The 15,899-nt window shown below is 39.4% G+C and overlaps 2 protein-coding genes across 3 annotated transcripts in view; both read right to left on the bottom strand.

Annotated features, from left to right (window-relative positions):
- The window catches only part of LOC107737630 (bcl-2-like protein 1), a 23,860-nt gene extending 17,452 nt beyond the window's left edge, over positions 1-6,408 (bottom strand). Inside the window, exons 1-3 of one of the 2 annotated variants that reach the window (XM_016549199.1) lie at positions 6,161-6,408; positions 3,461-3,845; positions 2,725-3,044 (exon numbers count right to left, since the gene is read on the bottom strand). In XM_016549199.1, the coding sequence (XP_016404685.1) occupies positions 2,725-3,044; positions 3,461-3,716 (576 nt within the window). In that variant the 5' untranslated portion in view covers positions 3,717-3,845; positions 6,161-6,408. Of the gene's footprint in view, positions 1-2,724; positions 3,045-3,460; positions 3,846-5,251; positions 5,495-6,160 lie in introns of those variants that run through there. The other variant, XM_016549198.1, reaches the window with a different exon arrangement.
- Positions 6,409-7,085: 677 nt separating this feature from the next.
- Positions 7,086-15,899, bottom strand: part of LOC107737629 (brefeldin A-inhibited guanine nucleotide-exchange protein 2-like) — a 29,887-nt gene continuing 21,073 nt past the window's right edge. Inside the window, exons 31-39 of the mRNA XM_016549196.1 lie at positions 14,399-14,534; positions 14,023-14,161; positions 13,606-13,663; positions 13,283-13,397; positions 11,763-11,902; positions 11,423-11,594; positions 11,182-11,320; positions 10,675-10,792; positions 7,086-8,722 (exon numbers count right to left, since the gene is read on the bottom strand). Of these exons, the coding sequence (XP_016404682.1) occupies positions 8,552-8,722; positions 10,675-10,792; positions 11,182-11,320; positions 11,423-11,594; positions 11,763-11,902; positions 13,283-13,397; positions 13,606-13,663; positions 14,023-14,161; positions 14,399-14,534 (1,188 nt within the window). The 3' untranslated portion in view covers positions 7,086-8,551. The remainder of the gene's footprint in view (positions 8,723-10,674; positions 10,793-11,181; positions 11,321-11,422; positions 11,595-11,762; positions 11,903-13,282; positions 13,398-13,605; positions 13,664-14,022; positions 14,162-14,398; positions 14,535-15,899) is intronic.

Here is a 15,899-nt window from a genome sequence, read left to right as displayed (position 1 = left end):
AAATACACAATTTACAAGCATAGATAAAATAAACAGTAGTATTCAGATACAGAAATTTAATAATTAACTGTAAAATAACACTGCATAGTGTTCACTCTATGAATTCAATTTAGATTAATCTTTGTTATAGCCGTTTTGCTGTTTTAGTGACATTAGTGACATATTCAGCAGCACGTATTTATAGGCTGCTGTCCCTTTAAATCCGACTGCACGTAATGATACAATTCAAACATAAGGAGGAGGAGATGCGAAAGACGAATCAACTCGGTGTTCGCGCGCCGTCTGAAACGCGTCTCTCTCTCTGTGTGTGTGCGCGCGCGCTTTGCATGTGTGTGGCAGAACTGAAGAGACGCTGTGCGAGATGAGGCTTGTGCGCGTGCTTCAGGTGTGAGTCTGTCAGACAGCAAGACGAGACGGCAAAGAGTTGTTTTCTGCAACTTATTGCACTTAACATAACTCTTTTTAACGTCAAGCAATTCTCTGCTATATGCCTCGAACTAAAACTTTGACCTTTTGCAACGTTTTGATTTAAGTAGCCTATTATTAAAATGATTCAAATATCGCACGCCGTTGTGATATGCATATCGCAATATTTACATTTGCGATATTTTCGATATATCGTGCAGCCCTACTAATCTCTTTAACAAAATTACTGACAAAAATGTTTAGCGAAATAGTTTTTTTTTTTTATTTTGACAATGATAGCGTAGGTGAGGCAAAAAAGATAATTGAATTATTTTAATTAAAGCATACTGTTGATGAATATATGCAAGATTAATGCATTAATGTTTTTGAAGTAGAAAAATCTAGGTTTCAAAGACAGTTTTCAAATGCTATTAAAAATACTGAGGCATGTTACACCAAATACACATAATAATGATCTTTAAAAAAGCATCATATGACCCCTTTAATATATATGTTTAAATATTTGGTTTAATTTGCACTTTTAATTTAAATGTTATTTTTGTAGACAAAAATTAGATGCAATGTTAGTCCTTAAAACTGGATAAAATTCAATGACATGAAATATTGACTGAAATAAAAATAAAAAAAAACAGGCTGGAGGCTCTTTCTGTTTATCCGAACAATGAAGACAGCAAGATTGTTTGAAAACTTTTTTTTTTTAATTACACATTTAAGATTTGTTGTGACTGTTGTGTGCCTTAAAGTTCTCATTCCTAAGGTCACATGCTTAGAGATTCAAGATCCAAATGTATAGATAAAATGACTAGGAATAAAAAGTTCCGGATTCTTTGTGCAATCAAGACATCACAAGACAGAAAAAAGAAACGTCAAGGGAAAAAAAAAATGCACGTTCTAGAACAAAACAAAACATGATTTTGTAAATGACACATTGACAAATGAAAATAAGCATCTAAACTACAAAAAAACAACTAACAAAACCAGTCTGCTAATCAGAGTCTGTTCTCTGCACCATTCAATAAACCAGCCTTGTTAAAAATGACCTTTACAATCCACTTCCATATCTCACCCTCACCCAATCAGATCGCAGCCCTGATCACAAAGAGAAAAAGCTGACTGGACCAGGACCCCTCCATTACCTGCCACTCGTCCAACCTACATAAAGAAGAGAACCAGCACAAAGGGTTTTCACATGACTTTACTCATGCCCACCTTTCATCACTGGACAGCTGATCGAGGGGAAATAACACAGAGAAAAAAAATGAAAACAATAAAAAGACAAAAGATGAAAAGAAAATAACGAACTGTCAGTGCATTCCCCTCCATTCTCAACCATATGTGCTCATCTCCCACACGCTTTTGACTCTGCTCCATTCTGTAGAGTTTCGATTGGGAATTAAGACTATAGAAATCAATAATCAGCTGACCAGTAGCTGTGGTTCTGCTATCTTATCTCCCATTCCTTTCCCCTCCACAGAGTTTCAGCATCCCCACCCAGGCCCAAGAGAGGGCAGGCGCCAAAAACAGCCCCATCTGGACCCAAGGGAGCCAGCAGATTTGGCCATGCAAAACACGATCTTTCATCAATAACATCCACTTTTCCTGGACTATTACAGTCTGTTAAAAGCTTCATAAAGTATTTGAATCTCAAATGGCAACAGAATTCTTAACAGGAAAGACTACCCAAAAATGTACATTTCTGTCATTTACTAACCCTCATGTTGTTCCAAACCCATAGGACTTAATCTTCAAAACTAAAAATAAGATATTTTTAATGAAACCTGAGAGTTTTCGGTACCTCCATTGAAAGTACAGGCAACTACAACTTAAAAGATCCTTGATCTTCTGGATTCATGTGGATTCGATTTACAACAGCTTTATGACCTTTTTGGATGTTCTAGCTCACTTTTGGTTACCTGGACTTTCAATGGAGGCACAGAAACCTCAGATTTCATTAAATATATCTTCATTAGTGTTCTGAAGATTAACCAAAGTCTTACAGGTTTTGGAACAACATGATGCCGAGTAAATGACAGAATTTTCATCTCTTTGTTGAGCCCTTTAAAGAGACTTTTTCTATATAATATAGAGAAAGTCTCTTTAAAGGACTCAACAAAGAGATGAAAATTCTAAGATTGGCCAAGGGTGGTTTAAATGCAATGAACAGATATATTCTGATCCAACAGGACAATTTGAGATGGAAATAATTCAAAACTATACACCTGAACAGGTTACATAAATACAGGCTGCTTGCGATCAAACTGAAGAAAGCTAACAAGGTAGAAGTTACTTTCAACTCACCCATCCTCCTTGGCTCTGGATCCAGGGCTGAATTTTGTTGTCTAGGTAGACGGTCATCCAATCCGCGATGCTTCCCACTAGCGGGCTCATCTCCTTCTCCACGCACTCAACACACAGAGCCCCTCCGAAGGCAAACAGTCCCACGATGCGGCCCCAGTTGACGCCGTCGCGGAACACCTCATCCATCACGCTCTCGAAGCTCTGGTACGCTGTGGCAGGCGTGATGTGGAGCTGCGACGACAGGTCGTTGAATGCTTGGGAATAACGCAGCTCAAACTCGTTGGCAGAATCGCGAAGCGCCTCCTTTACTGCATCCAGACCCCCAGTCCCGTTCGTCTGACGCTGGGGGGTTGAAGCGGGGGACCTTGGTGGGGTCCCAGTGGAACCAGTACTTGTTCCGTTTAGGGAGCCATTAACGAGGGTCGTTGTTCCTGCTGCCGCCTCATCATCATTCCCTTCCGCCGCATCAGTCCGATTTGTGTCTTCTGTAAATTCAATGTGATTGTAGGGGTAGTTCCTCTGTGAGAGTTTATATTTAATAAAAAATACCACCAGTTCTTGGTGATAGTAAGACATAATTCACGTTGTTGCTCGTCGTCCTCCGATGTCTGAATATCCACTCGCTCGTTCTTAGAACACAGTGCACACCCTTGCGTCCTTCTCAGGCTTCTGCCGACGCTCAGGGATGGTGCAATGGCTCATACCCTGTGGTAAGACAACAGTGCAATGTCCAGACCCCCAGTCCCGTTCGTCTGACGCTGGGGGGTTGAAGCGGGGGACCTTGGTGGGGTCCCAGTGGAACCAGTACTTGTTCCGTTCAGGGAGCCATTAACGAGGGTCGTCGTTCCTGCTGCCTCCTCATCATCATTCCCTTCCGCCGCATCAGTCCGATTTGTGTCTTCTGTAAATTCAATGTGATTGTAGGGGTAGTTCCTCTGTGAGAGTTTATATTTAATAAAAAATACCACCAGTTCTCGGTTATAGTAAGACATGATTCACGTCGTTGCTCGTCGTTCTCCGATGTCTGAATATTCACTCGCTCGTTCTTAGAACACAGTGCACACCCTTGCGTCCTTCTCAGGCTTCTGCCGACGCTCAGGGATGGTGCAATGGCTCATACCCTGTGGTAAGACAACAGTGCAATGAATTGATCCGTAAATACGCAATAATTTTCACAAACAGGGAGAGGAGGGGGTCAGGGTGAAACTTTGGAAGAGGTTAAGGGGCACTGAAGATAAACAGGTTTTTTTCACCCTCTAAAGCCCTCTTACTTAATGTAGAGGCTTGATCAAAGGAACAGATGGTAGCCTCTCATCACCTGCCTCCTATGAAAAACATGGACAATGTCCTCTCTCCCCCTGTCCAAGACATGGCTAAATGTACACTGACCTTGACATGAGTGAATTTTAAGCAGCAGGGGGCAAGAACAGCCAGCGTGGCTAGAATTATGATTCCCTCATTTCAACAAATCTATAACGGACCTCAATTGTGGTGCCAGAAGATCCAGTCAAGAGTCACAGACAAAAGATACCCAAGTGTTTTAAAATGTTTTGACAACTCAAGTATAATCTTAATGAATCTTAATGTATTTGTATAATCTTTGCTAAACAGAATAGACTAAAATTAATACATTAATTTATAATTACATATATGCGTTATTACAGATCAAATCTATACAATGTTTTGGAATTAAAACGTCTGATCAAGAGAATCAATCATTCTGCGACTATATATCTGGATACGATAGATAGATAGATAGATAGATAGATAGAGAGATCGATCTAGTAAAGAGGATTAAGTGACTTTTTTGCTGATTTCTTCTTTTTGAAGACATCACGAGCGCGGGGTGTTCACGCGGTGCATTATCTGATCGCTCCTGGGAAAAGCGCGAGAGATCTCAGGAAACACTGGATCAGCCAAACACGTGCTGACTATCGAGGCTCACAGCACAACACATGGCCATTTCAGAGGCTGCTCATTTTGTCGCGGAAAAATTACCAAAAAATATATGTATTTTGTTACTTAAGAAATTCGGACACTCATTCTCTGTCCGAATATGACGCATATTGTCATTGCTTTATTCCACATGTAATATACATAACATTTACATATATAGTACATGATGTGGTCGCACTTACTGATTCGCTGGATTGATCAGCAGACACTTCCAATGAGTGAATTATTTAAGATTCTAATAAGGAGAGACGCGGTGTGTTTACAAACACAATGTCAACACACATTCCTACAACCGCGAACGAGCGTGTGTGAATACCTCCCAGACAAAGCTATTCAGTGTTTTATGTCAGTGTTCTCAAGAAACAACATTTTTCTTAAAGGAAAGTCTACATACAGTAGTGGCTAAAATATAGATTTGCATTTAGACCAAAGCTTTTACCGAGCAACTTGTTAGAAATGACCTAAAACAAAGTCTAACGTCAACATTTTTCTACTTTGTCTCACGTTATCGTGCTTATTGACAACGTTTAAGATAATGACAACACGGAGAGTTAAAGAGCGCTCAGCTTACCAAAACACAGTCTGCTCACTCCTCGTAGATTAAGTCAACCAAGAAACAGCTCCAGAAAGTTTATGTGAATGACAGTTATAGATTAAGCAACAATATCAAATAGAAACTGCGGCAGATCAAAAGTAATAATACTGCGTGTGTGAGGAAAAAAAACGAGCCAGTGCTAGATATTTCTCTTTAAAGCAGACCTCCCCTCTCTGTGATAGGATATGATCAACTAAATGACGGTCACGCTGCCTAACCCAACCATTACGTAATAAAGGCTCCGTTCTAGGGCCCATAGCAGAGGCCGAGCGGAAACAACCGGTCAGTTCTGTTGGGCAAGACGTATCACTTTCAGAGAAGCAATAGCACAGAATCACTTCAGTCCGAGAAAACGAACATAAAAGGACCAAATTCATAATCATTAGCCATATATTTCCGCTGATCACAAGCAGAGGGCGAGAGCTCTCCAAATGTCGCCCTGTCTATGCTGAGGAGAAACCGGGAGAAACACTGGATGTAGATTATTATAGCATTTCTTAATCTTTTATAGGTCAGTATACAACTAGCATTTACGCATGTAACGTTAAGTAAAATCTAACACCCCGGTATGTTTTATTTACGAATGAATGCAATACATTTAATGCATTTCTGCACGCATTTAAGTCATGATGAGAAACACCGTATGCAAGCAAGAGAGCAAATTAATAACAAGCCCTATATAATTGATGGTTCTTGCTAGTCAAGAATGCATTTCCTGTAAAATCCAAGCCAACTACGTCAATCTTTCCCCCTTCGGCTAGTTAGCCGTGTAGCTAGCGTCATGGAAGATGGACTGGCTGTACAGGGAAACGCGAAATCATTTGGAGGCGGGTGTAAAGATAAAGCTCCCATTTCAAAAACGCATCGCAGACCTTTGGTACTTACTCGGATATTTGGAAAGGCAAATTCCTGATCTCCCGCATGATCGATGTCGGCGTGTTTCTCCTCGACCAGAGCGCAGTCGGTGTAGAGCCGCTGTCAGCAGCGCTTCGGTGCTCTGAGCAGTGAGCATTCAGCGGCGCTGGCTCAGTTCCGCCCCTTCAGAGCTGCTCTTAAACTAAGGGCCTATTCATATATTACAGCACATACAGTACATCAGATGTGGACTGAGTATGCTGGCTTACGGAGTAACTACTTTACTCACTCCGAAGTCGTTAATTAAAGCTTAATGTCATTTAAAAAGCAACATTCCGTTATGTTTTAAAACGCTGAGACGCGCCATTCAGTGTAACTGCTACTAATACTGACGACTTAATCTTAACGAACTCGCAACTTTTACACATTATGTGGTCTTAAATTACTGATATAAATTCTGCTCAGTAGTTTTCTTCATCTAACTACAAATATTTGGATATGTATACTTAACGGGCGGTAAGAATGGGCATTTTAAATAACCGTGAACGGTTTGAGCTCACTAAACAAAGAGTGGCAGAATTACTATGGTAACCTTTGTTACCCCAAAACGCGCGTGATGCGTCTACTGTGACAGCGACACCCTGTGGCGCATTTAAACGAGTACAAATCTTCGCTTTATTAATTCGAATGAAATCATTCATTTCATATGCTGGTGTTGTCGTGATATAAAGCATTTGTTTTCTATCTTTAAAGATTCAAGGAGCCTCCATCCAAGACTCTGTCAAACAAGAGACCCCTATTATAAAAGAACAAACATTACTACATTATTTATGCATTTTAGATCGTTAGACAAAGTTAGAAATTCGTTAAGGGAAATGTCATAAAAATATAAGGAAACTCAGTTCCCCTCATTGAAAACCTGGAAGAAACAACATGTACAGGTAGGAGAAAATTCAATGGTTCAGACTTCAAACTTTATTGATTACTTCACCAAATGCTTGTAAGATTACATCACAATATGTATAGAGTCGAACATTATTCTGTATATTTTACATGAAAACTTTACACATCGTATTTCTTCATATACTATATATATTTATATTTCCCAGTCTCAATGGGAGGCAAAGTAGACATCCATAGTTGCAAGAGAAGGAATGCTTTTCAGAAAATATTTAAATGCACTTCAAGAATGAAATACATAATGAAAATGAATTGGGAGTTGCATCTGCACTGGTAATACACTAGTAAGTCATATGCTGCAGGGGTTTAATGAAGACATACCTGGATTATAAGGTATATTTGTATTCCTGTATTTCCCCCACTTCAATTGTTTTATGATAATGTGACTGGCATCCATCGCATAAACTTGCTGATTCAGTCTAACTCCAAATCAAGAGCGAACAACACTTGCAAAAATGAAATATTAAAAAAAAAACAATCTATTAAGCAAACTTTAGTGCACTAAAATTAAATATTCATTAGATGTCTTAAGATTTCAATGATAAATCTCTCTCTCTCTCTCTCTCTCTATATATATATATAAAGAATGAAAAAAAAAAAAAAACTTAAAAAATGCAATAAATTTGAATATGATGGAAACCAAATGAGCATGATGTGTGTCATGTAAGGAATGGTAGTGTCGGCCTGGTCTGGATTAGCAAGTGTAAGTATTGACATGTAAAATAAACACCAAATGCTTTGAAGGCAACTGTTACATTCTTAGGACAATTTGGAGTTTAGTGTGAACACATCGAAACCAAATTAAAGTCTTTTACCCCAAACTAAAAGCATTTAAATGCAAAAACCTGCTTGAATGAATTTAAATCAGAGATGATTGTTTAATTGTATGATGAATCAATAAAGGACAATGAAAATGGGCCATTGTTGGACCTTAAATCCTTAACAAATATACCATTATTCACTGGCGCAAACTCATTGCACATCAGGTGTCTTTTACAAGCTCTTAATAACGGGATGATCTCATTTCTGTATGTCTTTCTTCAGCCTTTAAAACAGACAAAATTTTACAGATAGGACAAAAGGCAAAACAATGAAAATCAACAGACGATCAAAAACCAGATATATAGCAGTACTGGTAATAAATTATTTTCACAGCCATCCAGAAGAAAGTCAAAATAAAAATAAACAAATATGACTCATGACTCTAACAACACAGACGAATGACACAGCAGAAGCGTCACCCTGCTGGGTCACAGTGCTGTTCTCTCATAGGGGAGAGACTGACGGCGTGAGTCAGGAACGGCAGGGGAAAGTATGGGACAGTCACACACAGTCATTCTGCGTTCCTGTACAGTCCTTCAAATCACAGCAGAGGCTTATACACGCAAACCATCCATCCACTTTACAGCCTCGCTTTCTTCCCAGTTCATCTCTGAGCTGTGTTCCCAGTTCTGATCCGCGTTATGATGATGATGATGAAGGCTGCGCTCTGCCCAATTCAGGAGCGGCGATGTGGAAGACGGAACCGATGCGAAGGAAAAATCGCCGCAAAGCAGCGCGAAGCTCCGGAATGAGGTCGAACTGCATCATCTCACACAGATGGTGGTAGTAGCAGGAGGCATGAGGCTTGAACTGAAAGAGAGATGACAATGTTAGGCATTCATGGGCTGACATCATTTTATTTTATATTGTTTTATTTGAAATTTAATTACATTTAATTTAAGTCTTAAAGGGATAGTTCTCCCAAAAATGAAAATTACCCCATGATTTACTCACCCTCAAGCCACCCTTATATGACTTTTTTCTTTCAGACAAATACAATCAGAGTTACATAAAAAAAATGTTGTGGCTCTTCCAAGATTTATAATGGCAGTGAATGGTGGTTGAGATTTTGAAGCCCAAAAAAGTGCGTCCATCCATCATAAAATACTCCACACGCTCCGGGGGGTTAATCAAGGCCTTCTGAAATGAATTGATGCGTTTGTGTAAGAAAAATATCCATAATTAAACCTCGCGTAGCCAGACCTTCAGACTGACGGCAGAAGGTCTGGGAACCTTGGCCGCTTTGAATGGCCAAGACCCGCCCAAGAGGCCATATGACTGACGGCTAAAGCAACCAGTAACGTTTTCTTTTGTGCCACGTCATGTTTATGGGCGTGGAAATGTCCCCACAGTAACAGACCAGTGTGTAAAACTCTTGGACATATTTGAAACATTCTATGCCGTGAACTTTAGATATTTCACATACTTTTGAAAATCCAGCTTGTAGTTGATCCTAAAAAGTGCTCATCATCACAGCTGGAAACACGACGGCTTTCTTCTTCCATGAGGGGGTTTGGTGCCACGGCATCTTTATTTCAAGGCAGAAAGTTAAAGAATGTTTGTTTTGCTCTCTCCTCTGCACTTCCGCTACATCCTACCTACGTCATCCGCTGGAACACCACTCTCTCGTGAACACGAGTATGACAGTTAGAGGAAGCTAGAGATTACGGTTTATGAAGTTTTAAATATGGATATAAAAACACATCGATTTGCATCAGGAGGCCATTATTAACCCCCAGGAGCTGTGTGAAGCACTTTTTATGATGGATGAATGCACTTTTTTGGGCTTTAAAATTTTGACCACCATTCACTGCCATTATTAAGCTTGGAAGAGCCAGCACATTTTTAATATAACTCCGACTGTGTTCGTCTAAAAGACAAAAGTCATAAAGTACATCTAGGATGGATTAAGGGTGAGTAAATCATGGGGTAATTTTCATTTTTGGGTGAACTATCCCTTTGTCTTTTCAGTTAGGGGTTTCCCTTAAAGACCTTTTAGCAGAGTGTCAATCTGGAGTGGAATGCCGCTGGGAAAACCTGATATTATCAGAGGAGTGATGAATGGAAAAGTGTATTTTAGTTATGGACAAGGAAAATCCCCAGGGCTGCCAGTAGATTGTCTGCGTAATAGCGCAGGTCTCTTTTACATATAAAGGTCATCACACTGACAAGCTGGTGTTTCAGCAGGGTGCTTCCTGTAATAAAAGCCTTAACTCAGACCCCTGAATGTTAAGAGAGATATCCAAAACAAGTCTCTCCTACAGGAAATAACACCCATTGGCTAATTATCAGACTCACCTGTCTGGTTAATAAGGACACTATTTTTGCCTTCCGTTTTTCTTGCTCTTAACGTGGAACATGTCAATATTTTACAATATAAAACCAAGATCTAGTGGCTGAACCCAGCCGGATGTCTACTTAATGTCTGAATCAACATGAAAGGTTGACCACTGTCTTTAACCATCTGATCAAGGACCTCAAGTTGAATTGTAAAAAAGACACAACCTGTGTTGTTGTGACTCTTACGTTTAGAAAAATGTAACATCATTCATAAACTCCACATGGTGCCAAATATATTGAATATTCCAAATTTAAAAAGAAAAAATATATATATTTTAATCAAACAAAAAACCAAAACAAAAAAACTGTTTCATGGCTGGTAATAAATATTTATTGGCTGTTGAGACAAAAAGTTCATTTTGGGCCCTGCATCTAATGTTCTGGTTCAGTGAGAGGGTGTGTTTGTTTATGTACGTTATTACTTTGTCATCAGGCAGTCTGAGTGTCCGGGTGAGGAGCAGCAGCAGGAGACTTGTCCAGGCTTCCCGGTGGCTCTCTGAGGTAAGACTGATGAAGTAAGCCAGGGCTTCACTACACACCCTAAATCAAACACACACACACATATATTGTTACTCTCCCAATACCTTCCCGTACAGCATATGTAAATCAGACCTTGATTATGAGACTCATCCCTAAATGTTTTACATAAAACAGTTCCTACTGCTTTTTTTTTTTTTTGAGTCATACAATTGATCTGATTATTACACATCCAGCAATGAGTGCAGCACCTATATTTTTAGTGCTTTCAAATCATGTTCATAATGTCAATAATAATACAAAATAATAATGAATCAACTCAAGTGCAATTTCTTCCAACAATAGGTGCATCTGAACACGTAGCACAGATTGTATTGTATAAAAGCAGCTGTCTTTGTGTTGAGCTTGGTGAGCGAGCGTGATTAATGAATGAGGCAGACGACTGCACTCACTGCAGCAGGCGTGTCTGGATGTCTGGCCAGGAGTCTCGCAGCTGCGTGTCAGAGTACATGCGAAAGAGGATCCTCAGACTGCAGGCCAGGCTGCTGGTCTCCTGCTTCAGAAGATTCGGTTTTGACTTCCCCTTAAAGCCTACATGCAAGATTAATAAAAGACACGCACAATAAGAAAAGACAGTCTCCTATAAATGACAGCATTACCACAACCCAGACGAGGAAATAAAAGAGTGCGGACCTGCTCTCCAGAGCGCTGTCCTTTGCTCATTGTTGGAGTTGAAGTCCTTGGCAAACCTGTGGGACTCAAGGAGGCAGTCAAGCAGTTTGAAGAGGTGTTGTGATGACAGGTGTCTGTACATGCCCTGATCGGCCTCTGTCTCTCCCTCTTCTGCTTGCTCAAGTGCATCTCGCTATTGGGAAACAGACAGAGACAGAACAAAAGACACTTAAATTTAGCACTAAGCCATGGTATCAACACCATAAAGGGCTGTTCACACAGGCTGCATTCTCACAGTTATTAGTTGTAATTCATAAGGTTTTATGGAGTTTACTTTCAAACAGAGGTTATGTGAACACACCTGAGCAGCCGCCATGTTCTCAGCATCCTCCCTCTTGCTGGTAGCCGGGTAGAATACAATGTTGTCTATGGTCTGAATCAACTCCAGCTGTACGACACACTTTATAAGCAGCCCTGCAAACAGCCTGTGGTCTGAGACCCCTAGATCAGAGTAAGAGAGTAACATGTTCAAATTCACAGAAGAACTCAGAAAGGTGATCTGTAAAGTGGTACGAGGATTGGGCAACAAGGTTGTCCAGTGTGGTTTTATTTCACATTCAGATCAGCCTCCATTCAATCTGCAATTTCTTTCCAATACGTTCTCAATGGACAAAATCACATCCATATAATTTTCGCTTGTTCAATGAGCACTTTCACATGGATAAATGTCAACAATAGGAAACAAAAGTCAGTCGAGTTTTCCGTTTCATGCCGACTTTAAAAGAGGAAGAGGTCATATTGTTCAAAGGGAATGTGGCTGTTGGTGGAAACTCTAAACTGTTATGTGGCTTCAGCAGCTTATCAGACTTTATATTTTGGACAAAGCAAGCAAGCTGTGTGGCATGAGGTTAGGTTTGAAACTCTCAGTACAAGGGTAAATCCCATTGAAACTTCAAAGGGATTTTTTCGTTTTGTAATAGATTTTTTTGCACTGTGGTAACAGGGAAATGGAGACTTCATTTTCTTTCGTCAAATCTAACTTTAGATTTTTTCTTTTGATTTTAGAGTGACATACACTACCATTCAAAAGTTTGGGATCGGTAATACTTTTTTACAATGAGCACGTTTACATGCACACCAGTAAGCTGATAACTCACAAATATCAGCTTATTAAAATAATCCGGTTTCCCCGTTTGCATGCACATCAGTAACCTGACAAAGCAAGTAAGCTGCGTTTACATGACTTTATTAATAAATCTGGTTATTTCCCTTTAGTGACGTCAAAATATAATAATTTGCATAACTGACTCCTAGAAACGTTTGCTTGGACTAGATGCGCTTAAATCTGCACTAACGATGCATTCCTGTCACGTATCACACATGCGCACTTCAATAAGCCGACAGAAAGCAGGTTATTGCGTTTACATGCTGCGTGAAATCGGGGTAAGAGGTTTATGCTTATGCCGTTTATGACCTTACTCCGATAAAAGAAAACGGGTTACCGCATTTACATGACCACGTGCGTTTTCGGTTTACTAAGCATAATCGTAAATTGTAAATTGTATAAAATTGTAACATTTGATTACATTTTAAAAGAACTGATTTATATTCGCATATATTTTAAAATGGAAGTTATTCTTGTAATGAATTTTCAGCATCTCCAGTCAATCTCCAGTCTTTAGTGTCATATGATCCTTCAGAAATCATTCTAATCTGCTGCTCAAAAAACATTTCAACATTAAAATTGAAAACAGTTGTGCTGCTTAATATTTGTGGAATTGAGGATTCTTTAATGAAGTTTAAAATAACTTCATTTATTAGAAGTAGAAATCTTTTGTAACAAAGTCTTAACTGTCACTTTTGCATTGCAGCTGTACATACTGGTTTGGGATTTTCCTTTCCATGTTTCATCACTGGCAGTGGACATCTGACTGTGTCCTCTCTCTGAAAGAGTCCTCTCAAAGCTGCTCTGCGACTGAGAATCAACCTCAGCGTCCTAAAACACAAACACACACACATATGAAAATCAGAGCCTAATATGCAAATGTCCAATATAAATAGCAAGCAAAGCATGGTGGGTGTGTCTTAGTGTTAGCAGAGTGTAGGACACAATGTATGACAGAATAAAGGCTTATACGTGCTTGATTGTGGCTTATTATTTGTGTGTGTATTCACAATATTTATTTATGTTATTGTGATCTCACCATGTGTTTCCCTTCTCCCACCTCCTCTTCCTGTCCAGCTGGTCGCCATGTTAGCAAGCTGTTAAGAGCAAAGTCAGAACCAAACTGAGAGAGCATTTCATAAGCAGAGCCCGAACAGCCTTTTCAAACACTCTTCGATTTCAATATCAGCGGTCATGTCAACACCTGTCAAGAGTTGGAATATATTGGCGCATCTGACAACCCAAAAAAGTATTTTCTAGATTTAGCTAGAAAATACCAAAAATTCTAAAGTGTGATTTGAATTCATTTCGATTAATTAGCATATAATGTCATTTATTTGATTGTTTTTGTCTATTTGTTTTTTAGAGATCGATCGACAACTCTCATCAAAACACATCCAGACGGAAGGCCGTTAAGTGTCATTGAAACAGATGGTGGTGTGCAAGAGTGTCATACACATGAGGGCTGGTGGTCTGGAAGATATCCAGCATGCAGGCGCAGGTGACGTCCCACACCTCCGGACTGAACTTCTCCCCGTTCAGGATCACCAGGTTCTCCAGACAGTTTGTGCCTGACCGCGCCAGCTGCTCATTATCTGAGAACAGAGGCGGAGTTGTGAGTGTAACACACTAACACTTTCCCTGTATTACCACACCCTGCTGATTTAAAACACTACCACCCACAGGGCCAATATGTTTCTCCAAATGTGACATGTGTAGGCGTCACATTTTAAATGTCCATCGAGAATGAAGTACAGCAAGTAGCAGGGCAATGTCTTAAAATTCCTAAACTCTCCCTCATGATTAGCGCAACAGATGAGCGAAATCCCCACCTTGTTTCACACACCACTGCAGCTGTGCAAAAATATCCGCCAGAAGCACCTCGCTGAGAGGCTCGTAGAATTGCGTGAACACATCGCAGATAGCGTAGAGGGCATGGTTACATGTCGTTGTCATCCACTCTGTTTTCTATGAAAAGAAAAAACGTGTATGTGATGCATCCATCTTATTTTACAATGTGGAAGTAAGACATTTTCTATCAATGTGCAAGCCTTACGATTTTTTAGCCACAATAGCTAGAAGAATAAAGCTAGAAGCTACAAATGACTGCATCTACTCTTACGTAGGGATGTAACGATGTACCCTGAGCCGGTTAAAAATTGATAAAAATGTGTGAATATTCAAGTTGGTCGAGATGTTAAATGAATCGCGAAACATTTGTGGGTGAGGTTTAATATGATTGTGTTTCTGAAGAGAACTGACCATCTTCGGAAAGGTTATATGGTGTTTTCTTTTCATCTTGCCTCTGTGTAATGCATATTAAAGTAGTGTTCATAAGCACAGTGCTGTTTTGTTTACAGCAGTAACCGAGGAAACGCTGTATCTCTGCTGTTCCATAAGCGCCACCTGCTGTCAGAGAGTGAATCTGCGTTCTAATTCAGCCCGTCTGCTGTTTTTGTTCAGATGTTTTATGTAACATAATTTTACAAAGCTACAGTCAGACCATTCTGCTTTTACTTCAAATTTTGAAAATTATGCAATCTGAAAAAAATGCTCATGCTGTAGCATCTTTGTTTGGATTGTGATTAAAACGCAGTGGTTGCCTCTAATTTTAAATAGAAAGAGCACAGGCAAAGCCTTGGCTTAAGATTTCAGAGAGATTTCTTTCAGTTGTATTATTTATTATACAATTTCACAAAGAAATTTTGAAATAATAAAAGGATACCTTTTTTATCATTTGTTTTAAATCTCATTTTGTTCAAAAAAATCATCGTAAATCGAGTAAATCGTTACATCCCTACTCCTACATTAAAAATAATGTTGATACAACTAATAAAAAGCTAATAAAAATCAGCTAGCTACATTCAGGTTATATAAGGAGGAAGTATCTTATAAATTAGATCAGATTATATGAATCAGTTGAAAATATCAATATTTATTAAGATTTACTTAATAAATATTATTTATTCCAGGGATTTTTGGAAAGTTTCCAGAAATTTACCGGAAATTTTCCACCCCTTTGCAACCTTACTTGAAATGAATCAGACTTCCCAGTGCTACTACTCTAGTAGGCAGACACGTGCACAGGTAGGGCTCAACCTGTGCAGAGCACATGCCCTTTTTGCCCTTACACTCCGAAGTGCCCTTTTTTTGGTGATGGTGTTTTTTTTTTTCCTTCAATAAATCAATGATATTGGTCACCCTTTACATCCGTCTGTCTGCTTTACAAATATTTATCTAATGAAAGGTATTAAAAAGAGCTTGTGACTCAATCTTGTTGGATCCGCTCAAACTGTCAGTAAAACCTCATAACTCCACCCCCTCTATCTTGAC

This window comes from Sinocyclocheilus rhinocerous, unplaced genomic scaffold (assembly GCF_001515625.1).
Source record: "Sinocyclocheilus rhinocerous isolate Xijiao unplaced genomic scaffold, SAMN03320098_v1.1 scaffold72, whole genome shotgun sequence".
NCBI lineage: Eukaryota > Metazoa > Chordata > Actinopteri > Cypriniformes > Cyprinidae > Sinocyclocheilus > Sinocyclocheilus rhinocerous.
This window is presented reverse-complemented; position numbering and strand designations above follow the sequence as displayed.